General features: G+C 41.9%; 2 protein-coding genes across 2 annotated transcripts; one reads left to right on the top strand and one right to left on the bottom strand.

The window, feature by feature from the left end:
* Positions 1–1274: 1274 nt before the first annotated feature.
* On the top strand, positions 1275–15257 carry LOC119732098 (solute carrier family 23 member 1-like). The gene is made up of 12 exons (XM_038205486.1): positions 1275–1704; positions 5688–5845; positions 7108–7199; positions 7431–7492; positions 8124–8305; positions 8656–8776; positions 9757–9913; positions 10627–10880; positions 11513–11642; positions 12536–12679; positions 12956–13051; positions 13496–15257. The coding sequence occupies exons 1-12, from the start codon at positions 1447–1449 to the stop codon at positions 13888–13890; spliced, it is 2049 nt and encodes a 682-aa protein (XP_038061414.1). The 5' UTR covers positions 1275–1446; the 3' UTR covers positions 13891–15257.
* LOC119732097 (solute carrier family 23 member 1-like) lies at positions 15144–26045 on the bottom strand. The gene is made up of 12 exons (XM_038205485.1): positions 25690–26045; positions 24079–24236; positions 22860–22951; positions 22241–22302; positions 21786–21967; positions 21337–21457; positions 20262–20418; positions 19875–20128; positions 19358–19487; positions 16771–16914; positions 16356–16451; positions 15144–16249 (listed from the first exon to the last, which is right to left on the bottom strand). Exons 1-12 carry the CDS (start codon positions 26038–26040, stop codon positions 15909–15911), a joined length of 2088 nt encoding a protein of 695 aa, XP_038061413.1. The 5' UTR covers positions 26041–26045; the 3' UTR covers positions 15144–15908.
* Between the last annotated feature and the right edge of the window lie 297 nt (positions 26046–26342).

Below are 26342 nucleotides of genomic sequence, written 5' to 3'. Positions count from 1 at the left end.
GCCTCTCCACAAAATCTAATATCTTGAAACTGCACTTCGGCTCGGTTGGGCCGTGATTCAGCACGGCCTATGCATACAAAGCGCGGAGCGAAAATCGAAACGCGTCCGGACATGCTAAACCGGATAAAACTTCTGATATATTCTCTTCCGCCCTCAACGTCGCTAGCGGTGCAAAAGAACTCGCGGTAGTATTGCTAAATACGCTATCTGAGATTTAAAAAAAAACTCTTGCGTTACTTCACAATACTATTGCTATATTTCGCAAAATGATTGTATTATTTCGCAAAATTACTGCATTATTTCGCCAACTTGAAACTATTGCGTTATTTCACAAAACTAGGGGTTTTTTTTTCGCTTTAAAAACCTGGCACGAACCGGCTTCCGTATTTATTAAATAATAAATATCGGGAATTGAAAATATTGCCTTCGTTAATCTGTAAAGAAGTGCTTGACGAAAATGTTGCACTTTTTGCCACTGACCTATATATCCCAGCGTGATTTTCGCGCGGGGCGGCCCGGGCTTGTACGCACAATCTCCGGTCAACGTGTCCGTCCGTTGTACGGGTGAAATGATGTGTGCCGACGTGGATGGTACCCCGAAGCACACTGTTAATTTTTGGCACTTGTGCGGAAAGGAGCCCTGCTGAATGCCTTGGACCTTGTACGCACGGGGCGAAAGCATTTTTTAATGATTTTATTTTGTACCCCTCCCCCCCCCCCCCCCCCCCCCCCCCCCACTAAATAGACCAGAAGGTATCCCTATGACGATTTCAGGGACTTTTCCCAAAGACAAATGGGACAAATTGGGATAAAATGACAATACTGTTTGGACCCTGTACATTTTCAATGGGCCGCTTTCGCTGTTTGCCTTCAGGCCCATTGATGCGAATGCGTGCATTAATTTGAATTTATTAGGGAACTGGTCTAGCTCCTACATATTTGACCGATTTCTGCAGTACCAAAGTTTGCCAAAAGTATCAGTATATAGCCCAGTCCCAACATATGTCACCAACAAAGGTCATCGTGGGGTCACGGGGGTCAAACAGTTCTTTTTTTTCTTTTTCTTTTTAAATCAAAATACTACTCCTTCCAGAAATTCAATGGCACAAGCAAGCGACCCATTCATTGAATTGAGGTCATGCATACGTTGTTTGATAAATCACAAACAAATCCCTGCATTTTGGAGTCAAAGAGGTATGCACCAATCAGGGCACGCTATCAATCACCAAGGCTACATTCAATGACGAAAGCATTGTGCTTAATACTAGTTCAGATATTCCATGTTTGTACAGTAGCGTATACAATGGCTTATCCACCCGAATTGGCCTTGTTATTGTTAACTCTAGTGATAACACGTACGTTCCTGCATTCGTCTACAACAGTATTACAAAACACTGTCGTTATTTCCTCATTCGCAAAGTCGGCACTCAAGTAAACAAGCACGCAATGGCCTCGAACGATCGTGTGCAGATTGAAATGGCTGACACCAGCTTCCAAACTGATGCTGCAGATCGAGGTAACACAATCAGAAGTGAAAACGGTCGGACTAGATTCTCAGACAAGGCGGATGATATCTCGCTGGTCATTGACACTGGACGTGTCAAAGCAGAGACGGGGACCAGACGCGCGAGGCCGCTCCGTGGTCTGGTGTATGGTCTGGAGGACATACCGCCTTGGTATACCACGCTCCTGCTTGGATTACAGGTAACATTCAGTTATTTCTAATCATTTCGGGTTAACTTGCAGCAGCGGCGTATAGCTACGGGGGGGGGGGGGGAGGTGGGGAGGGGGAGAGACGCCCCCCTGCCCCAGTCGCCCTTCCCCCACTGAAAATGTGGCATCCGTACTCTAAAAAACAACTTAGTCAAACAATTGACTTGTTTTGCTAGTTATTGAAAATTGACTAGGAATTTAGTTAAACATTCAAAGTTTCATACTATGACTAGAAAAAGTAGTTGGGTTCGACTCCAATTTCAGTTATTTGCATAACTATTTTTTTTAAGTTTATAATACCTATAACCCTAACCTCAGCCATGACAACGGTGGCAAAGTTGATTATGCTTGCCAGGAGTTTTTTCATTCGATCTTTCAATAGGGTCAAATGTTCATACCTTCCCTGAAGGTTATTTCTTTTCATTTTGAAGTTTCATTGACGTTGCTAGCATTCTGTACCCAAGATTAACAAATAGCAAGGTTCACACAAATCCCCAACCTAATAGGAGTGGGACGGGCATTCATTAAAACTAGTCATGCCTTTCGCCAATTCCAGTGTAGTTTCGTTTTAATAAAAAAGCTTTTCATGTTTTAACCTCAGCAAGTTTTTTCCTCATAAAATCTCAGTAGACCGATAAATCCTTGCCTTGCCCCAAACTTGCCATCTACCGATCATAAACATAAAGATGCATTTGGTCTTTTAGTCTTTTATATTTGCCATTCCCTGTAACAAACAAATAACACTGCAAATATAGCGAGAGCTACATCGTTTGGTGAGTTAGAACTAAAGCGGTCCCTGGCCCTGTATGTGGCCCCACGCCGTAATAAAACAAACCATACACGAAGCAATTTACTAAATGTAAGGAAGCAGCCTTGCAACAATAATATTTACATGCAATGTCATGCATAATGATACAATTCTCTTTTTCAGAATGAAATGGAACCAAAAATGGAGATAAACATACAGTGTTCTCCCATTTTCAGTACAGTTAAACGTTTTAAGAGCAACAGTATATTCTAAACAAAATAATGAAATAAATTGTCTTTATAATCTCAAAAAACTTTTGCTAAAACGTCAAATGAAAGTGGCCAGGAATCGCCTCAGATTTCACCACAGAGCATCTATATTCCAAATTAAGCCAAGCGTATGGGCATTAATTTTTATTCCAGCACCCCCTGGCAAAAGTTTGTTCCAGCGGCAGTGCCCAGCTGACCCTGAATGCCTAGTCAAATTTAACTGGTTTCTAGTCAGATCTGACTAATCGCAAGAATAGTATTATGCTAATTTGAAAACAAGTCACCAAATTCAATGTTGTCCTGCACGTGTAAGTCTATAGCGTAGTGTTTTTTGGGGGTTTTTGGTCTTCAAATCAAGCTCCGGAGTTCAGTCAAGCGGATGGAATAAATTAGCCGTCCGTGGACAAACAGATTTGCCACATAAACTTTTCAAAAAAAGACAAAATATATGCATTTGCAACCATTTTTTCTTCACTTGTTTAAAGGGGTCTACCCGATGTTCCCCAATACCTATATTCCCCAATATCTATGTTCCCCAATACCTATGTCCCCCCAAAAAGGGTTAGAATGAGGGTTAGGGTTAGGGCTAGGGTTAGGGTTAGATGGTTCGGGTTAGGGTTAGGGAACATAGATATGCACCCGTTTAAAGATCAATATTTTAATGCCATTAAATTGAATTTTGAAATATGCTCAACAAGTAGGTGAAAATTGCTGTCACAATTGAGTTTCCTTCTTTTTGCACCACCCTGCACAAGGGCAGATCCCGGGGGGGGGGGGCAACGCCATGGCCCTTCCCCCCAAAAAACGAACCCAATTTTTTTAAATTTATTTTATTTAAATAAAGGTAGGTTCTGCGTACACTTCCATCTTTTCCTCAAAACAAATTTGGTAAAAGTGATCAGAAACTGCCTCAGATCGCACCACAGAGCATCGAGAATTCAACAAATTTGCCCTGAAGCCCACGCCGTAATTTTTTGGACCTTTTTTGGGGAGACCAACTTTTTTTGGCCTCCCCCCCCCCAAAAAAAAGAAAATATGTGTTCTGGATCCGCCCTTGACCCTGTATACCGTGGGTTACCGGTAAACACAATTTTATTGACAGACTCATAGATTGAAAGGTGCAATACCGAAAGGTCAGGTCAGATCAATACGTCAACAAAAGAGGTTCCTGATCCACAATGTACTAGTGTGTTGCCAGGTTTGATGGTATGCTATTCCCGATTATGTTACCCACCTTCTATTGGCTATAAGCCTATCACGTGGTATACATTACGACTATACGATGCAACTATTTGTACCTGCCATTTGCATAACATCCAAGTAATGAGCCTCCTGTGAAACATTAATGTCTGATTTTGGTTTTATTTATTGATGCACGAGATTTTTGGATGCTATACTTGAAGAAGTGTTGAACACTATGAACCAGTTCCGTGTCACTGCCTAATACTAGAGTTTGTCCTGTCCTTCACTTGTCCATGGCTTCACTGGACAAATGTCATTACAAAGATCCCAGTGTAATAGATTTCCATTCTCAGATGCGGATAGCAATTTAGACGCCATTCTTGGTGGTGCAATGGTCGGCGTATATGCGAAAGCCATGGCCTACGCGAAAGCCATATGGTCTAATATGCGTGAGAATATTCGCTGATTTATTAGGCAAGACAACGCCTTTTGACCTCCTAGATTATGACCAATCAGTGGGCGCTTTCTATATCGGGTCTTCGGTCATTCACCTGTTGTGCGTCCTAGTAGACAATGGATAAAAAATAAGTTGTCACGCGTTCTGTATCATGTTACGCGATACCGGCTGTTGTTGTATTACCCCCCAGCTCTGTCAAAAAAGTTTGTTTCAAGTGCCTTAAAAATAATGCGAACACCCCCTCCCCCCGCTCTCTCCCCCGCCCCCCAAAAAATTACACTTGGAATAATGTATTCCTGTGCACAAAATCCGTACAGAGCGACCATGGTTTTGTACACTATTCTGTAATAGTGTAAAAAATAAATCGTCTGATTTGAACAGCGCCCCCAATGAAAGTATGGTATGAGGCCCCCCCCCCCTTTGATTTTCGGAGGGCAAGTGTCCGGAGAAAAAACACCTGTCTACATTTCAGAATTGCTGATGACCCCCCCCCCCTGCGAAAATCCCTGTATCCGCCCCTGCACACTGCCCATAGCCGCATGCACTCAGATCGACCAATAGCATTTCATAATTTGCGTTTGATCAACATTTGAAAATAAGTACCACATGATGTCATTGCTTGCGTTTTAGTACCCACTTTGTTCGTCCAAGTAGGTCACCCCAAGATTCACCTTGCCCCTATCTCACTGACTGATTGACTGATGACTACATAATGACTCCCAAACACACTGTCGCTCATAAAGTAGACAAATAAGTCCCCCAGTCCAAAATTCGATTCAGGCGACTAGGGAGACCCCATAAAATTGCCGCCCTAAAACATTTGCCTTAAAAAAAGGATCGGTGGATTTTTATGATTTTGGCATTAGAGTAAAGCTGCGAGCTTTTTCTTTCGAATACTGAAAGAAATCATGAAAATAACACCTTTGGTTGCTGAGAAAATGCCAATTGTACTCTTGTCCTATTATCTGCAATGTTGTAAGGATTAAGACATGCACAAATAGGTACAGTGAAAATCCCTTACTGAGGTTTTTTTGTACAGCATGAAACATGACTACTTTTACATAATTGGCATTTTCTCTGCAACCTAAGGTGCTATTTTCAAGATTTTTTTCAGTATTCGAAAGAAAAAGCTCGCAGCTTTAATCTGATGCCACAAACATAAAATCCACCGATCCCTTTTTTTCTAAAGGCAAATGTTTTAGGGTTTCATTTTTAAGGTCTCCCTGTATACCAAGACCCCTCAGACCAAATAGGTCTAGGGCGAGCTTCATATGCTTTCCTGGTCTTGTTAAACATGAATGGCATTCTCGAATTTCAGCATTTCATGACGGACATCGGCAGCAATGTTTCACTGGCGTTTATTCTGGCTCCGTACCTCTGCGTATCTCACGACCCCTTGACCGTGGCAAAGATCATTGGTACCCTGTTCTTCGTCAACGGTTTGGTAACACTTCTTCAGACTACCTTTGGTGTAAGGTAAGTGAAAGACGAATGTAGATTAATGAATGCAACATTAATGGTCCCTAGGCTGATGTGTCTACTTCATGTACGGCAATAAACGCTTCTGACTCATTCTTAATTTGTGACCGTGATCCGGTGCACAGCCAATTTCACTTTTTATCAGCGAAATTCGTATGTGGAAAGAGTACGCCCTCAGCTTTGACCCTAAAAGGGCCGGTGGCCGGAATCCGCCCCCTCGACTTTTTCGGCGATAGCCTTTAAAAAAAAAACATTTTCGCGACCCGAGCTGTTATGACTTTTTAGCCTCGAGCCTTGCGCATCTTTTGATACCAAAAATATAAAATTCGGACCACGGGTTGCCGCGCAGCGAAATATAAAACTGAATTTTCCCATATACGTCGTGTACACAGAGCAGATTTATCATTCTTACATTTAAATAATTAATTAGCCATAATTCCAAAACCCTTTGACCTATAGTCATGACATTTCTTGGGTATGTTCATGATGAGTTGCTCTATGCATGCATGTACCGAGTTTCAATTTTTTTTGGTCACTTAATGGCCGAGAAGGCCGGAATCCCCCCCCCCCCCCCCCCGGCTGAGAGATGGTCAAAATAACCCGGCCCTTTTAGGGTTAAAACGGTATACCAAACTCAATGCATTCCATATTTTCTACATTATACGCAAAGTTCAGATTTTTTTCCCCAACTATATACTTACACTCCATCATAACTTACATGTACATATCAACTGGCTTTAAATTTGATTCTCAATCAAATTTCCCCTAGTATGATTATTCAATCCAAAAACAAATGTGTTTTTTTTGTTGGGGGGGGGGTTGTTGTTGTTGTTGTTGTTGTCTGCAAAAGGGTTGGCAAAAGCAGACTGGTTACCGATCCGTCCATTGTCCATACTGATTGTGTGGCGGGATAGCTTTGAGAACGGAATTATTGGCGGATCGCAAGTTATTCGAAATTTGTTTAAAAAAAATTAATAATAATTCAATAACTAAACGTGGGCCGATTTTTGTTTCCGGTCGATGTCTCATTCGAAAGTGAATATCTGATTTTATTGCTATAAACAAGTTTACAATTTCAAAATCTATTTTTCGGGAGGAAACTCGAAAATAGCACAGGAAATGCAACTTCACTACTGATAACTCTAAAACAGACTATACTGATACCAACATGGTACGCAGGTGAACATGTTACCAACCCCGAGTTCCTTTAGGCCTACTCCATTTTTCCAACAAAACGTTGCTTTTCTATTTTACCATAGGCTTCCTATCATCCAGGGAACATCGTTCGCCTTTTTGGTGCCGACATTTTCGATTCTGAACATACGAGGCGATTGTCCCCCTCCACCCACAGGTCAGGACCGTCGCTTATACATTCGTGTTTATTCCTATTGTTCAAAAAATTATACGCATTTTGCTTATGTGAGCTTCTGCGAAGAATAGCGCCACCTAGCGATAGCTGTCCCCTCTGCACTTCTCCCGCCGCTCCGCTTTTAGAAGCGTGTTGTAGCATCCACAAAACTGATGCTGCGATATTCATTTAACATTAACAAACTGATCTGCCATGGAATGCTATTACCTACAGAAAATTCTACAATGGAGGAAATAGATGCGGCAGAAGATGAATGGTTATCAAGAATAACAGAGGTAGGGATATACAAAGAAATATGTCGCCGAAAATGATGACAAAAATATCAAAAACATCAGTCTCATTTTTTATTATTATTATTATTATTATTAATGGTTTATTTAAAGACTTTCGCAGCCATAGGCTGAATTACAGTCAGTTCACAATAAACATCAGGGGAAAATACATTAGCATAAAACTCATAAAAATTGTCAAACAAAAAAATATAGTATCATAGTAAAAAAAAAACCCGTATACATGTGCATTGTTACAGATCAAAAAAAAAAAGGAACAATACAATTACCACAAGAGTTTAGGAGAATCTACAAGGCCTCAACCCTGAGCTGTGTTTAAAAAAACTCGTGTAAGATGTTAGTTTTCAGGGGGGGGGGGGGGGGGGAATTGTGTGTTGTATGAGCAATGAAGTATTGGGCTTCAGCATTTGCATTTAAGTTCATTTTTTTGGAAAAGCCTGAATGATTAAGTGATAAATAATTAGCAAAGATCAAGGAAGTTAATCAGTGGATCTTTATGGTAGATTATTGGTAAAATGTTTGCCAACTGAGCAAAACTAGCTTAGTATATGAGCCGAGTTAGTCTCTTAACTGACGTTTAATGTGTTTTTTTCCTTGGGTTTCTGTGATTTTGCAGATCCAGGGCGCCATCATGGTAGCATCGTGCGTCCAGGTCATTATTGGAGCCACGGGAATCGTTGGTATCCTGCTGAATTTCATTGGTCCCCTCGCAATCACACCAACCATCACGCTGATTGGTCTATCACTTCAAAGTGCGGCCGCTACCAGGGCGGGAAAGCACTGGGGTATTGCAGTGATGTAGGTATCTAAATTGACCTTGTCTTTAAAATTAATGTGTTATGCATGTCAAAGGTCAATGGCCAAAGACACAAAATTACACATCCATAATGCATGTTGTGTCATTATGACCTCCATGCAAGGTCTAAGCAAGTGTATTACATTGCGAAATGCTGTCACGGCAGTTAATTTATTCTAGCCATTTTGGATAATACCAAATGTACTCAGATGGTTGTAGCGTAATGCTGCCGCTAAGCGTTACGGGTTTTCAATTTGTTGGTATCATTATAGTGGCATTATGCTGTCGTATTAGCATAGAATACCACCCATATTCCATCACATCCTGTCTGGTTTTTGTTCATGTACTTTAGGACCATTGCGCTCATCATCTTATTCTCACAATACATACCCGAGATAGGGGTACCAACATTGGGCTACAATTCCCGAAGGAAGTGCCACCTGAGCAGGTTTAAGCTCTTCAAATTGTTTCCGGTAAGAAAGTAGAGCCATTGAGGAACGATTCTCAACACGTACTGTAAAAGCCTGTTATACATAGTAAATACCTGTAGCTACGATCGAAACATAAATACATGGAATCAGGTTTCTTGTGCAGTCGGCACGGATTTCCAACATATAAATGTTTAAGGGCTCTTGTTATGTATTTTTTTAATGACATTCTTGGAAATGCACATTTGTGTCCCATTTTAACTCTAATTTCAATGTAAATTAATGTTTCCATTTTCAGGGGTATTTTGGTGCCTTTTTTGGTTTTTATGCTAAAGCAAATTCCCATATTCATGAGCAAAATTGTGATGTGATTCCAGGCAGAAACCTGCGATGTTACAGCTATTTCTGCACCAAAAGTTGCCAGAATTTGGGATACTTTGATGTTGTAGATTTTCTAGTCTTTGATAATTCGTTGTTGTGTCCGTACATGGCAGTAAGCCAGTGAGTCTGCTCTCACAAATGTTTTCAAAGAGCAATTAATTTGGTTTCGCAATGTTAACAGAAAACCCCTTAAACTGAACAGTGTCTTCCTGAAATGACATCACAGCAACAACGCCCTCAGTTGTCTGGAAAAGCAAAGAACATTTTAATTGTCTAAAGAAGTGCACTTTTCATTAAGATTGACAAAAAGGGATGTCAAATAGATTTCATATATTTAAGAGGAGTAGAAAGATGCACAAAATATGTTCCTAAGAAAAATTCATTGCATTTACCCTTTAACTTTTCCTTGCTCAGGTTGGTAAATGAGGTAGGGTTAGGTATGGTGGCTTTAAAGGGACACCGCTCATATATATTGACGCCAATATATATGTGCGATGTCCCTTTAAAGCCACCATAGTTAGGGCCTACTTATTATGACAGGGTGGACATGAACATATTCCTTGAAGTTGTATAGTACATGGCGTTGCCACGTTATCTGGGAACGAAAGTTGATATTAATAATATACAGCTAATCCTGTCTAAAGATCATCCTTGGTGTTGCTGTTTCCTGGTTGTTTTGCGTCATATTCACGGCCACCGACGTGTTCCCTGACGACCCTAACGCGTATGGATATGCCGCTCGTACCGATCTGAACAGCATGCTGCTGGAACGTGCGCCTTGGTTCCGATTCCCATATCCAGGTAACAGAGTTTCTCAAGGCACATTTATTAAACCATTGATTGACCGACTCGAGTCACAATTTCTAGCGACTCGACTCGACTCGAGTCCCAACGAGAAAACGACTCGACTCGCGTCCTTACTCGACTCTACTCGAGTCCCTCATCAGAAGACCGTCAACTCGACTCGAGTCGAAGGCTAATAACACACGAGTCCAAAACTGTGTGAAAATATAATTATGTGCGGTGACTTACTGCACAAAGATATTCATGTTCGCGTGCTTTGGCTCCCACTTCCCTTGTGGTTTTATAATGTATCGCACAAACTACTATCCTGGAACCAAATGTTCGACGTAAGGCCTATTCCAATTCGTGATGTCAACATCGGCGATTTTATAAGCCCTTCATGGAACACCTGCTAAATTCATGTCCTGCTTACAACAATTAATTAGACATATCTCTATGTGAGCAGAAACAGTTTTGTATGTTGCAATTTGGTTTTCACATTGTAAGCGTAAATTAGTCCAGACCCGAGATAAAACCGAAGTTTCGCTTCTTAATTATTACGTGGATCTTTGGTAGAAACGTCCAGCAGAAGCTGTCTATTGGGTGGCATAACTCGACTCACAAAACTCAGTCATTTGTTACCACTCTGCCTTTTCTTAAGATAGTCATAAACAGTTAAGACACAGAGTAAATAGTGAATACTTGACTAAAACTTTGTTTGTTGTCGATAGGACAATGGGGCACGCCCACCGTGACACTCTCCGGTGTTCTCGGCATCATGGCGGGCGTTTTTGCGTCCATTATTGAGTCCATTGGTGACTACTACGCATGCGCCAGATTGTCTGGTGCCCCACCTCCTCCCCAGCATGCTATCAACAGGGGTGTACTGATAGAAGGCATTGGGTGCATACTGGCCGGCGCCTGGGGATCCGGAAATGGAACCACGTCACACAGTCAAAACATCGGGACAATCGGACTGACAAAAGTATGTTAATTTAATCATGTCTCGTTTTCAGTAAGTTTTTTTTTGGCAGGAAATAGGACAATCTGAGCATGTGTATTGATTTGATAATAATCGTCCCCTTGGTAAAAATCGTGAAATATTGACTACAGTGAAAATATTCCGCAGCTAACGCCTTTGATGATGGTTGAGGAAAGTTGAAGTCTTTGGTAAAGTGTGTCAATCCAAATAGTTGTAGTCGGGACATATAGGCATAGAACTTGATGCTCACGTCGAATGTGGGATGTTTATGAGGTCACGTATGTCTGCGCATTATCTGCAGCAGCAATGTGCGAACGTTTCTTGTCAAACATTGGTCAAAACGTCACCGCAAAGCTTCTTGGCCCTGGCACCCTGCTGTGCAATATGATGCGCGTAGCTATTGATACCAGTGATGCCACCACCCTGGCTAAGCCTGTCCCAAATATCGACTTGACTAGTGTGTAGCGATCGTCAACTAAAATCGGTTCGAGCGAAGATAGTTCAACTGTGGTCCAAGAAGATCGAACTTTGATGCTCTTTGACTTCTGTCTTTGAGGTCATTCCTCCCTATATGGGCTGCGTAGGATCGCAATGATGTTTCAATTTGTTTTCTTTCTTATTTTTGGGGTCGTCAGGTCGGCAGTCGAGTGGTTGTTCAGGTGGCTGGATGCATCATGATAGTTACTGGACTGATTATAAAGATCAGTGCCGTATTTGCAACCATGCCGGATCCCATCGTGGGTGGTATACTCTGTATCACATTCGGTAAGCTCTCACTGCACCAAGTGTTTGCCATGTTTACTATGGTGGCGCCACCAAGAGTCAAGTCAGGCCATTCGCAGTACATTGCAAGAAATAGGTGACATCTGCGCGCTAAGGCCAAAAAAAAAAGTCTCCGGTTTCTGGTATGCGCGCGCGTCGCCGTAGCCATGCGCGTCGGCAAATTGAAAAAGGTTTTTTTTCAATGAAAGATGATGTCTCAAAACCGCCAAACTCACTGGTTTGACTGGAATCCTGCTGCTGCACAATTTTAACGTGTTTTAAGATTGGGTTATGGTCGAGAATAAGCTTTATGTGGCCTCTCTGGACTCCCATATATTTGCACTAAGTTTAGTCGGGCACCATTTGCAGTCATCAGCCGACATTTGAAGCAAAAAAGTCAGGTAAAAATAAAAAGCCGCATCGCCGCACCACTTTTTGGGCAAGCTCCATACCAGAAACCGGATACTTTTTTTTGGGCCTAAAGTAATCTTTTTACTTTTTGCCACTCGTGACTAAAGCATAAATGCATTTGTGATTTGTTCGTATACACAACAGACAGGCAAATGCCTTCAGATAGCAAGTCTATGCAGGTTGACGACTGTACGTCAAAAGGTGCCATCCTTTAAACACTTGGTTGCTAGCTGTATTACTGCTCGCTCAATGGTAAAATAATATCTCTTTTCGAATCAAAGTCCTCCGAAAATGCAATAGGGGGAATGTAACTTATTCTTTGGAAAGATATCAGGAACACTGCTCGGCTATTTGGAGAGTTGCAGTGAATTAATAAGAAGACTTTGAAGAATCATTTAGACTTCATTAGAAAATATATTGCATTTCTTTGCATAGATCTGCCTATATGTTAGCTGTTATTAATAAGAAGTGATTTGATCCTTGAGGTATGGTGACAGCGGTGGGATTGTCCAATCTTCAGTTTGTTGATCTCAACTCATCCCGTAACCTCTTCGTTCTTGGCTTCTCTACCCTGATGGGCCTTGTCGTGCCGTACTATGTCGAACAAAACTCGGGACTCATCAAAACAGGTGACTGATCACAGACGGAACGTGTTTTGACGATACATTGTTGATATTGACTTTGATGATATGTAATAATTGTTGCTTATTGAAATAAGGTGATATTCATGCTTCAATGGAAGGGATATCCATTTCAAGTGTGAAAACTAGCCCATTCCGGAAAGGGTATGGTTTTGGTTTGAAATGAACTGCAACTAATGTCTATTTATTGCCATTTTTGAAGTTATATTCCTCTTATGGTATACATCTTGATGGTAACCCAATGGTGTCGAATTTGCTTTGCAGGTTCTGTCGAGTTTGATCAAATCGTGACAGTTATGCTCACAACTGACATGTTTGTGGGTGGATTTCTAGCAATTATACTGGACAACACCATACCAGGTTAGTTTGGCGATGCCGGAAATAATAGTTGGGGACAGTTTAATCAATAAACCTTTTTACCTAATCTGTCATTGTTGTAGCCGAGTCCATTAAAGACATCAACTTGATCCGAGTCAACTCGGTCCCAGGTCAACTCGGTCCCATGTCAACTCAGTCCCAGTTGACCTGGGACTGATTTGACTTGCTACCGAGTTAATTTGGAACCGATTTGACCTGGGACAAAGTTGACATGGGACCGAGTTGACTCGGACCGAGTTGGTTTGGGACCGAGTTTACACGAAACCGATGAACGGGAAGAACAATAGCAAAGGAATGCTTCCGTCACAGTCCATTTGAATAGCTTGGGACTTGACTCGGAATTGAATGATTGTGATTGGCCTCTGAAGACTTGTGTTGGACTCTCGACTACAACACTGCATTTTCACTTCCAACATTTCTGTGCAGGCACCGACGAGGAAAGAGGACTCCTGTCCTGGCGAGAACATGTCACTGGTGACACAGCAGACATCAACAACAGAGAAGAGGAGACAGAAAATGAAGCAGGCAAAGCTGAAGGAGTTGAAGACAATGATCTGGGTCTGACCGTGATGAATGGCGGGAGTGACGGAGTCGTCCCAATAACAAACCGACCCACGGAAACCGCTTTACCACCGTGTTATGATCTACCGCTGGTTACGAGGTTCATTCGTCGATGGGCCTGGTGCCGTTACCTGCCCGTCAGCCCAACATTCCAGGGATTCAAATTCGGCTGGATTACTAAATCCTGCAAGAAAAAACACCGTCCAAATGGAGAGATACATGGACACGACCATGAAGGCTTTCAAACTCCGGCAATCTAAACTTGGCTTAACAACAGATGTATCATTCTGTATAGAGATCGCACCAAAAAAACCTCCGTTATCTCTGTCTATGAAATTACTAGAATTGTTGGTTTAATCTACACGGTAGTACAACAACAGTTACAGATTCACATCAAAATGTTCTTCCTTCTATATACACTCCGTTAACTTCTTTTAACACCATATCTAAATCGTAAATCTCGTAAATCTGAATTAATTAAAATCAAAGTATATGGTCACCTCAATAAGTAGGCATTTCTGCTATGGTAAACTTTGAAATCGTTTCCATTCAAAAGTAATGACGCCACTTCAATTTTTATTTTTCATTACTGGGTGAGAATAAGGGCTTTATTATTTGCATACTTTCCTTGTATGAATACGAATGCTAGAACGGATTGTTGCTTGGGGCTAATGCTTGACGTAAAATGAGTTTCATCGGTGTTATAATCATCAATTGTGTATTCATTGGCTAGTTTTTATATTGTAGAATGTTTGACAATTGTAATGCGGAAAAGGTAATGAAGGGAACTTTTAAATAAGCCGAGGTATTACTGATGCAGCTTGCTGGGCTAGATTATGCTTATTATAATTGTAGCTTCTTTAATCTGTATGATAATGTCAGTACTCTGAATGCTGAGTATATTTGACCGTTCCAAACTCAAAAGAGTGTTTCTCGGGCAGACCTAAGATATGTAGCAGTCGATAGCTTAAACATTGGTCAGGTTTCTGTACCTCAGAGTAAGAGCCGGCCGGATCTTTATTTTGATACGGTTAAGTCGGAATTTTTTTCCCTTCAATATTCGTTGGTTACGTTCAAACATTTTCTCACTTGTAATGTTTTAGGTTTTTTTGTTGAGTAACTTTCACTCTAATTATTACACTGTATATTTTGGTATCCATTGTAAGTATTTTTAACTTTCCATGTTCAACTATTTTCACATGTTTAAAGTTAAAACGAAATACTAGACACATTCCAATTTTGCATTATTTTGTTTTTAATGTTACCGGTGTATCACACAGATTATGTAGGCTGGCCATTATTATATTTGTACACAGGAAAATGTGTTGGTAAAGTTAAAACGAGGTGGTATAGATGGATGACATGGTTAGTCGGGTCTGACAGTCAGGTCGGCCTATATCAGTCCGTCGATAAGTCGGTCTGTCAATTGGTCAGTCAGTCGCACATAGTCGGTCACACATTATTTGAAAGTAAAACTAACCTTATAAAGATACCTTTGATACCAAAACTAAAATTGTAATTCACGTAGAGCAGTCTTCGTAACGTTTTATTCTTTATGTAATATAATGACCCGATAATGATGAAAATAATGCTGAAATAAACGTTCAGTTAATATTCGATATCCATATATAGGAGTTGTGTACATCCATATTTGTCTTATTAAAATTAATATCGTTCATGAATAAAAGCTAAACTCATTCAGTTAACTAGTGGTATCATCTCCTCAATGAAGCTGCTATGCAAATCATGTATTGTCTTGAAATTGTAGCCCAGAAGTTAAAGTTTGATAAGTTTGGCACAACAAGTTTTAAGAGGTTTTCGTCTTTTTCCAATTCAATACATTGTGTATTAGATCGCTAGAACGTGCCTACCAGTGTGTGCACATAATCCAGGTCAATGAGCATCAATGTTTCAACTGTACATGCACACATCAACGTTGAATTCGAAAAAGCAATCCCGCTCAAGCAATTCGGCTTAATTCGTGAAAATTACAAATACATATCAATTCAATGAGCACCTACCCTCTGGTCACCGCTCCCACCGCAGTTGCTAATTTACCGACGTTACTTCCCACTTAAACTTTCAAGTTTAAGCCTTAAACTAAAATTTGAACAGAAAATAGTCGAGCAAGCATCCATGCTAAAAACAAGCAGCTGTTGTCAGCTGGAAATTTTTGCATTCAAATTTGATATCAGATTTGAAGAATGCTGAACCTCTATCATCAACTGAAATTTTCAGATCACACTTAAATTATGTTTTCGCAAATACTTGATCCAGTCTAGCGCTTCTTTTTCTTGCAGGATTTAGTAATCCAGCCAAATTTGAATCCCTGGAATGTTGGGCTGACGGGCAGGTAACGGCACCAGGCCCATCGACGAATGAACCTCGTAACCAGGGGTAGATCATAACACGGTGGTAGAGCGGTTTCTGTGGGTCGGTTTGTTATTGGGACGACTCCGTCACTCCCGCCATTCATCACGGTCAGACCCAGATAATTTTTCTCCACATCTTCGTCAGTTTCTGCCTCGTTTTCTGCACTCTCATCTTCGTAGCTGCTGTCCTGTGTGTCACCAGTGACATTATCTCGCCAGGACAGAAGTCCTCTCTCCTCGTCTGTACCTGCACAGTAACAATCGATACCAAAATGTAAAACTGGTCAGTTGATTTCAATGTTCCCTGACTGTCAAGTTTCAGGATATCGAAATGACTTTACAGACGAACTCACCTGGGATGGTGTTGTCCAGTATAATTGCCAGAAATCCACCCACAAACATGCCAGTTGTGAACATCACCGTCACGATTTGATCAAACTCGACAGAACCTGCAAAGCAAGTTGGATCAGTATATTGATTAACGAGACACCAACGTGACAAGATCAAATGACAAACAAAATATTAGTAAATCAATTCTTTTTAATCCAATGGACCACGAAGTGTGCAAACATTACTGAATGCCCCTTGCAGTGGTCTCCCCAAGGCTAGGCCCAAACTCTCTATTTTCAACCGTTGAGACTGTATCAAATAAGGGTTCTCAAATCACTAGCTTTGCATGAGAAAAGGCCTCCTTTATAACAACTGGCACACAGAGTGAAGACAGTTTCTAGCAAGAACAATCAAGTACGACTGCGAACTGTTAATCACCTGTTTTTATGAGTCCAGGGTTTTCCTCAAAGTAGTATGGCACGATGAGGCCCATCAGGGTAGAGAAGCCAAGAACGAAGAGGTTACGGGATGAGTTGAGATCAACAAACTGAAGATTGGACAATCCCACCGCTGTCACCATACCTGAAAGATGAAGAGTTTCTGGTTACTTAACTCTGATTGCACACTATTGAAGAAAACAATATGAAACCACCTGGTTTTAGTTTGTTGGTCGTAGAGTGACAGCCGAGAGTTCTCTTTGTCACCCATCGGACTGACTGACCGACCGACTGACTGACATAACCCACTGTCATGTGTGACTTATCCTAGACAAGCTGGTTTACCCGATCATAGATCGGGTAGGGCGTATAGTGTTGGGGATGAAAATGTGGGGAGTTAAATGTAAATGGGGGATATAGTTGGGGAGACATGCAGTTAAAGAATAGCAATTTATGTGGTGTGATCTGAGGCAATTTCTGATCACTAAAACCAATTTGAGCAAAAGATCATCTGTGAAAGTTTGGAGTTTTGAGTAATTGAATCAGCTACATGTATTCTGAGCAATAGAATCATTATTGTAGGCTACAATGTTTTTATTCGGGGAAGAAAAAGTGTGGGGGGGGGGGGGGAGACCAAACAATGTCCCCCCTCAAAATGTGTGTGTGGGTGTGTAAGGGGGGGGGGGGAGGGGGGTTCCCCTGTCCCCCGTTGATTTACGCACATGATAATTATGTACCATGGCAACTGTCTGTAAATGTTGCCGTTGGTCTGTTAAATTGGCTTTTTGTGAGGCAGTCGCATTTGGAAAAAGTAGTGAAAAGGTTACTGTAGTACACAGGCGAAGGGTGGTTGTACAGTTTGACAATAAATCATAATGCAATAAAACGTGAAGGTGTCATTTAAAATGAAAATGTTGAGTGTTACCAAAAAATTACAAACGGTCTGAATCATGGAGGAAGGTCATAATTAAGTTTCAGTATTGGACTCTTCAACAAACGTAAACTTGAACTTCTTACAATTTGCGAGACCGTCTGCGATTCAACTTTTATTGAAGTTGGTTCAACCATCTATATATAAGAGCAAGTTTTACTCGGCCTCCGAGAAATGTTTGCTTCTGAAAGGATCCGAGACCGCGGCGATCCTTCGTTGACCCAAAACAGGCCCCCGAAATTATAACACGACACTGAATTATACCATGGAGGAATTCTTATTCCTCCATGATTATACGTGGCGGGCAGCGAACTCACAACGCTCAGCCTTGGTGGTGGAAGCATGGAGCTGTAAACACATTATGGAAGCAACAGCACTCTACACGTCACATGCTTGCGCTTCAAATAGCGAGCACCGTAGACCCAACCTCGTTTTCAGGGTGTGGAGCAGGCTGCAGTACGCGTTGCCATCGACAGTTTTGCATAGCCCGGAAATACTACGCAGTGTAGACTTTCGATTGGTCAGACCGCGCAAGGCATACTTAATGTGTAGTCCTTCTGAGTATTCGTTGCACTCGGCGCAGGGGCGGCAAGCGAAGCACATGAAAGAATAGGAGCACTTGGTGGCCACGCACCATGGAGAAAAAATATTTTACCAAGGTCACCCCATCCACAATTTGGTGAACGCTTTTGCAGAACGGCCGAGTAGAACACGTAAACGCAACCCCTACGTTGACCTCGCTGACCTCGCACAGTCTAGACACGCAGAAAAAGCCAGGACAGGGGGCGGCCAGGCAGTCAACGTGAAAGCGCACACGACGGCAAATTCCTGCGCAAAAAGCAGTCACGAAAAATCGACGAAACGGATCGCCGGTCCGTACGGGAAAATTAGGACGACCCGAAGCGTCCGACCCGGCGGAAGACACCCTCCGCATTTCTCCACGGACGTGGAGCGATTTTGGCGCCGCGTGAGCCCGCGGTCTCGGATCCTTTCATGAGCAAACATCGTCTCGGGGGCGAGTAAACTTCTCTCTTATATATATAGATGTTGGCTGGTGAAACAGCGGGGATAAGCCCATTACCCCGTGATGGGTTAAATCAAGCCTACTGTGTTCACCAGATGAACAGACTTCGAATGAGCACACATGAATCAAATGCCAAGAAATATAAACACTCTTGGACTATCTCTACAATGCTTACTTTGTCTTGTTTCGACACACAATCGGGTTCTATCAAGGCGCGGTTCTAGAGCCTATATTTTAAGGGATCTAGCAGAGGTGGATCCAGACATGTTTGCCGGGGGGGGGGGGACCTCGTTGCATATATTCAATGTGGAGCGCTGACAACATCCTACAATCATGCACGCTATATTACCTACAAATGCCCCCTTCTCACGACTATTTGTAGGGGTGGGGGTTGAACGCTCGCATGTGACGTCACGTTCTAACATTTGCTACTGCCATTTTTGTATGGATTTTTTTGGGGGGCTAAAGCACCCCCCCCCCTTGTCCCCGTAGAACCGCGCCTGGTCCTATCACTGTCGCTTATAATACACTTTTCCAACTAAACCTGCAATAGACGTGCAATTTTCCACAACCCTGAGGCCTTTAATTCGAAAACTGACTAGGACTAGTGAAAGCAAATATAGGATAGCGCACCAAAAGTGATACAGAGGACGCCCCCAACGACAGGCTCTGGTATAGTAGCGAATACAGCACTAATCTTTCCAATCAGTCCAGTAACTATCATGATGCATCCGGCCGCTTGAACAACCACTCGACTACCGACCTACAACAAAAAAGAAAACAAACATCAGTATCGTCCTAGGTAGCCAATAGAGGGCACTGTTGGCCCAATATCTGCTGGTCACAGAGGGCTTGCCTCGTGTCCTCGTAATTGTACCTCGTAAATGGTACCTAACTGTCTCACTGACTGATTTTAACTTGTAAGTAAACCTTGCTGAAGCCTTACTTTGGCCAAAACAAATTGACTTGGATGGATGACTAATTATACATGTCCTTGGACTGTGACCATTTTCACGTTGATATTTTACATTTAACATTAGGACATTTGGAGTATTGGCTTGGCAGATACAGAGACTTGATTTGTCAAAAAAGTGATTGATTTTGAAGCAACTTATCAAGGTTTCTTCGACTTAAACTATACATGAGTTACCTTGGTGAGTCCAATGGCCCCGATGTTCTCGCTGTGTGACGTAGTTCCATTTCCGGATCCCCAGGCGCCGGCCAGTATGCACCCGATGCCTTCTATCATTATACCCCTGTTGATAGCATGCTGGGGAGGAGCTGGGGCACCAGACATTCTGGCGCAAGCGTAATAGTCACCAATGGACTCAACAATCGACGCAAAAACGCCCGCTGTGATGCCAAGAACACCGGAGAGCGTCACGGTTGGCGTGCCCCATTGTCCTTTTAATAAAAAAAATAGACTCATCGTTAAAATGTTCAATTGCGCTAAACTTTCTTCTTGTAAAACAATCGTATAAAAGGAAATTAAATAAGAAGTTATCACCATAGGTTGCGTTTGCAGTTTGTTAATTACCTGGATATGGGAATCGGAACCAGGGCGCACGTTCCAGCACCATGCTGTTCAGATCGGTTCGAGCGGCATATCCATACACGCTAGGGTCGTCAGGGAACACGTCGGTGGCCGTGAATACGGCGCAAAACAGCCAGGAAACAGCTACACCGAGAATGAGCTTTAGAACAAAAAATGCCCCGACAACAGTGATGTAGCTCATGAACAACGTAGTTTTCAACCTCGTTCCCAGGGTGCTGATCAGCACGCACTCTCCACTACTTGCTCTCTCACACTGCTATTGTGGATCGTTTGCATAGATCCAATTTTGTTTTCGGATACGTATGGAAATGAGGAATACACCTACCTGTGCTTCATTTGTTTTTGTGTGTGGTGCCTGGGGTAAAAACATAATCATCGCGGCGTGTGTTACGAACACGCATTTTTTTCAAAGATAAAAATGTTACAATGAACGTGAAAACACATAATACAAGTTGGAAATAACACCAAGTACACGATATAAATCCATTACCTGCTAATTGCGCAATCGAATCAGGATACAGGAAGCAAGTTTTTTATACCAGTGCATACTATTGGAAACGAGGTTGACAATAAAGCAAGCCCTGGGGAAGAGGTAGGGTAGTTTTTGCTTTGATATTTTTGCTACTGTTTAGCCTTCATTAACTCGTTTCAATGCCTTGATTAGTATGATATAATATGGCCTATAACATTGCTGTCAAACTGGCGTGAATTGTCCAATAATAACAAAGGTCCCGCTAATTGTAATTGATACTCCAAAATGGCCTAAAATGTATAGATATGATGAAGCGCTAAACTTGCCCAGCCTATATCATGTATTTCTTTTAGGACCTACAAAATTGTCTCTACCTTAACGTAAATAAAACCCCACGGATTTGGAAAAAAAACTAATAAAGAGTTTTATTGATCAATCATCATCACATCCGTAACATAACTTAATTTGATATTCGTGCTGATTGAACCAGAGCGCTGCCGAGTGGTATGCCTGGGAACACGGTTACGCTGCATGGTTTGCGCAAAGAGTGCAGGGGTCGATGTGGTATTTGGTGCTAATTCTTACCGGAAACAGTTTGAAGAGCTTAAACCTGGTCACGTGACACTTCCTTCGGGAGTTGTAGCTCAAAGTTGGTACGCCAATCTCGGATATGTATTGTGAGAATAGGATGATGAGGACGATGGTCCTGGAATACATAACAACAGGTACAATATGATGGAATGTGAGTGTCATTGCTACATCAGTTCATGTGACCCACTAAGTTTCGCTGCTTGACCTCATGCAGCTGCTAAGTAGAATATGAAACTACTTAGGGAAAGTATGTGCAACAACATATATGAATAGCTGTAAACCAGTCAAAAGGTATATGCATTGATGACATTGTGGTTGGTGAGCGTTTGTGAAAGGCAAAACAAAACATTTCTGTGAGAAGCAGCACCGTGAAAATGGCCCCAGATGTCTTTGGTTTGTTATTTCATAGACCTGACTGAGACTACATTAACTTGGCTACCTACATGACGGCAATACCCCAGTGCGTTCCCGCCTTGTCTGCTGCAGCCTTGTGCAGAGATAGGCCGATCAGCGAGATGGTTGTTGTGATAGTGAGGGGACCAATGCAATTCAGCAGGATACCAACGATTCCCGTGGCTCCAATAATGACCTGGACGCACGACGCTACCATGATGGCGCCCTGGATCTGGAACAATTCCACGCCACAAAACCCAGTCGGTGATTAAAATTTAAAAAAAGAAGACAAGAATTCAATCTCTCTACAGAAAATCCATGCAGCCCAATATTTTTCTTGCTCTACGGACAAAATCATAATTTATCGGTTGTACGACCTTCTAAAAGGGATTTAAAAATGAAGTTGTTATAATTTTTTTGGTCACGTAAGATTGCAAAATCATCAATTTTAATTTTGATTTCCCTCCCCTGCAATTTCCTGTGATATTCTTCTTTGTATCCCTACCTCTCTTATTCTCGACAACCATTCCTCTTCTGCTGCATCTATCTCTGCCATTGTGGAATTTTCTGTGGATAAAATCATTGCATGATAGAACAATTGTTACTGTTGTGAGGATTCATAAACCGTCTGACAGAGTAACGATTGCTTGAAGCAACAAAGGGTAAGCTGACGCTTGGTGGCGATGTTCTACGTAGACAATACATTTGCATAAGAACAAATGTTTGGAGCCATGTGATCTGGTACACGGTACCCTCTGGAGACATGTGTACAATAGGGAACAACAGATTGTATACGTCCCCACAGAGCAATTTCTATGAATACGTCTCCACAAGGTTATCACGAAATAGATATATGGATTTTACTCAAAAACTAGGAATTTCCAAGGTATGTTGATCCGTTGCAAATTGAAGTATTTTATGTAAGGGATATTAAGCCCGAATTTCAGCCCAGGAAATTAATTCTGGTTAAAATAGGAGCATTTTGAAAGTACACTTTCAAACTCGAAAACTTTAGTACACGAGAACAACGAAATGACTCCACAAGGATACAGATTCCAGAATGTGTGAAGTTGAAATCCAGGTAGAATGTAACAACGTTCCTGACTTGAATGTATTAAACTTACCTGTGGGTGCAGGGGGACATTCTCCTCGTATGCGCAGAATCGAAAATGTCGGGACCAAAAAGGCAAATGTTGTTCCTTGGATAATAGGAAGCCTATTCGATAAGAGAAGAACTCTTGGTTTAGCAAACTTTGGACAAGACGAGTCGAGTCTAGATGCATAGTCGGTTGCTCGGTCAGTCGATGGTCAGTTGGTCAGTCAGTCCGTGGATCGGTTAGCCGTTCGGTGGGCAGTCAATCGGTCAGTTTGGTTGTCCCTTATACATAGAGGTATTAAAGACAATGCACTGGAAATTCTTTTCTTCTTATACTGAGATAATAAGAATAGACACACTTTTTTTTAATTAGGAGTTGTGATAATACGTGTCCTCAAAACAACACACAAATAAATGCAGTATTTATGTACTTAAAACTTGGCATAGGATTATAATTTGTTGATGTTCCCAAGCTCATTTTCTGGACGGGCTCTCTGTGCGTTTTAAATTAAGGGCTCACGAAGTGAATACTTCTTAGGAATATATGTTGTGCAACTTTCTAATCTTCTTAAGTGTATTAAAACTAATTGATATTCCCTTTTTGTTAATTTTACTGAAAAGTGCTCTTTTTTTTAAACATTTAGAATTTTCCATGCTTTTCCGGACAACTGTGGGCGCTGTTGTCGTGCTGTCATTTCAGGGAGACACTGTTCATGTCAGGTGTTTTTCTGTTGAAATAGTGAAACCAAAAAACATGCTCATTGAAAACATTTGTGCGAGAGGTTTGCTCATTGGCTTACTGCCATGAACTGACACATCAGCGAATCACTAATGAAAACAATGTTTACGACAGCGAAATATCCAAAATGTTGGCAACTTTTTGTGCATAAACTAATTGCAACATTGAGGTTTCTACCTGATATGACATCACACTTTTGGTCATGAATATGGAAATCGCATTAGCATAAAAACCAAAAAGGCACCAAAATACCCTTGAAAATGGCAAAATGAAAATTGAAACTAAGGTTAAAGGGACACAAAGGTGCATTTTCAAGGATTGCATTACTAAAATTACATTGCATGGGCCCTTTTAAGAAAGCTCATACTTGCCTCGATGGACAATCCTAATGCGGGAGACATGCCCCCGTGGCCTCCTTCCCAACGCTACTGTAATATGTTCGCACCAGTTTGCCGAGTATTTTGAGAGATGCGTTTAAACAAAATTGTTGATATGCTGAGCTACTCACCTTACTCCAATGGTTGTCTGAAGGACGGTTACTACGCCAGTGATAAAGAACAGGGTACCGATGATCTTTGCCATGGTAGCAGGGTCGTGAGAAATGCAGAGGTATGGAGCCAGAATGAACGCTGTCGAAACATTGCTTCCAAAGTTCGTCATGAAATGCTGTTTATCGAGAAAAACTCTGTTTATATAGTGTAAAAGTTGGCAATAATTGAATTGTTAGTGATGGGTAAGATACTGCTCTAAATTCCTGGGAATAAGGTAAGTCCTCTTAGCCCTAGTTAGTACAAAAATCTTGTCTCGATATCTCTCGTTTCAATTTTTGGTTTTTTAATTTTTTTTTTAGATATGGAGGATTTTTTTAAACCCCGGCTTCGCCATCGGCTCCGGCAACATCCCTGGCTGAAAAAAAATATTCAGAAACATTTGGTGTCCCAACCATTTAAAACTCCCATCCAATATTACATTCTTTGATGTTCCTGAAGCAGATCATGGGCCTACAATGAACTAGAGTCTGTCCAGTCAGGGTCATGGAGACTCCTGAAGCCACAGTGACAGACGAACCCGAGGTTTCGAAAAGGTCCAAAAGAGTCGGTGACTGCCAAACGCGCGAAGACAGCTGGCGAGGAGTACCATGCACGGACATGAACATGGCACTGCATACCGTCACGTGAGGTAGAACGTCAAGACGCATCATAGCAACAATGTATAATGTCAAACCATAGAGCTTAATTTAATATAGCTCTATGTGTCAAACGCAGTAGGAGGTATTTACCTGTCCTCATGAGGTTGGGTCTTCACAGCGAACAATAAAGGCCAAGTTCGGGCAAGGACCATTAGGCGACTAGTAGTTGATTTGTGACGTACCTTACGCCTGCGCACTAATAGCAACGTGCGAACGTCTCTAGTCAAACGCTGGTCAAAATGTCATCGCAAAACTTCTGGATCCTGGCTCTCTGCTAGCGTTATGAATGCGCGCGGCTATTGGTTACCAGCGAAGCAACCAACCCCAGTAGGCTGGTTCCAAATAGTCGACTAGCGTAGTCAACCATCGTCGACTAGACAGAGTTCGGGCAAACGTTAGTTAACCATTGGTCAACTATAGTCCTTGCGCGAACTTGGCCTCAGCTTTGACACCTAATCGTACACTAGCTAGGAAACCTCGTGTCTTCGTGCTTGGTCTAAATATGACGTTATGAAGTGAATTGACCCTGTCCATATCTCATTTTGCTGGACTATCTGATGCATCTGTGCATGAATAGGCAAGAACAGTCGTAGCAGAATGACGTCGGCAGGATATGCTGCGATGCATACACCTAGACCATAGTGCTTTTTTGTGCAAGTAACTGTTTGGGCCGAATAGAAATGAAGACATTTCAATAAAACAAAAATTAATGTCAGAGGAATGTTCAACAAGAGTACTGGTCAAAGAATGTAGCGCCATTAATTTATTCTGATGTTTACAACATCACCCTTTCGAAATATGCAAGATCTGTTCTTGGCCAAGTCTTTCGACCTAACTTCCGTTTTCCTTTTGAGCCAACAGCATGTGCTTCCTTTGCACTGATCCATTCCTCTCGAAATTTGACCGAGATGATGCAGCATATATTGTTACCTGTAAACCAAGCAGAATAGTGGTATACCAGGGCGGCATGTCCTCCAGACCATACACCAGATCATGGAGCGGCCTTGCGCGTCTGGTCCCCGTCTCTGCTTTGACATGGTCGGTGTCAACGGCCATGGCCGTCTTCTCTAAGAATCTTTTCCCATCGTCTTCACTTATATTCTTATCATCTAAATCTTCCGCATTAGTTTGTAAGTTGATGTCGGCCATTTCAACCTCCATAGCGTCATAGCCGTGGCGTATACTTTTATTCCGTACAGACGTATTGACGAGCAGACATGCAAAGGTTATCTGTGCGCACCATAAACCTCTTGCTTTACCACATATGCCAGCATTATCCATGCAGATAACCTATGAACACATTAACAAATCCAGGCGTAAGCAAATACTGATTAAATCATGACCAAAGTTTGGACGTTGACCATAAACATAACAATTGTCAAGATATTAGATAGGCCATTAATCTGTGGACTAGCTGGTGGCCACCCAGGAAGCCTGGGAACCCAGTGCGGTATAATTGTGCCCAATACCTCTCAGGAGCCTGGTGGTTTAGGAATTGTTTTTCCTCTCACTTGAATGGTAAATATTACCCAGATAATAATGAAGGTGAAAACACAGGCTTGCAATGGCGTTCATGGAAGGCT

This window comes from Patiria miniata, unplaced genomic scaffold (genome assembly GCF_015706575.1).
Source record: "Patiria miniata isolate m_02_andy unplaced genomic scaffold, ASM1570657v1 HiC_scaffold_24, whole genome shotgun sequence".
NCBI classification, from domain to species: domain Eukaryota; kingdom Metazoa; phylum Echinodermata; class Asteroidea; order Valvatida; family Asterinidae; genus Patiria; species Patiria miniata.
The sequence above is the reverse complement of the archived record's forward strand: the minus strand, read 5'-3'. Positions and strand labels throughout refer to the sequence as shown.

Bases quoted from the DNA above. Each gene is read 5' to 3' on its own strand.
- LOC119732097 (XM_038205485.1), bottom strand. From the start codon at position 26,040: ATGGATAATGCTGGCATATGTGGTAAAGCAAGAGGTTTATGGTGCGCA. The intron at 22,303-22,859 runs GTAAGTTTAATA...TTTTATCCACAG, and splicing joins ATGTCCCCCTGCACCCACAG to AAAATTCCACAATGGCAGAG. The intron at 16,915-19,357 runs GTGCGCTATCCT...TTCATCTTTCAG, and splicing joins CGTCCTCTGTATCACTTTTG to GTATGGTGACAGCGGTGGGA.
- LOC119732098 (XM_038205486.1), top strand. From the start codon at position 1,447: ATGGCCTCGAACGATCGTGTGCAGATTGAAATGGCTGACACCAGCTTC. The intron at 1,705-5,687 runs GTAACATTCAGT...CTCGAATTTCAG, and splicing joins CGCTCCTGCTTGGATTACAG to CATTTCATGACGGACATCGG. The intron at 7,200-7,430 runs GTCAGGACCGTC...TATTACCTACAG, and splicing joins TTGTCCCCCTCCACCCACAG to AAAATTCTACAATGGAGGAA.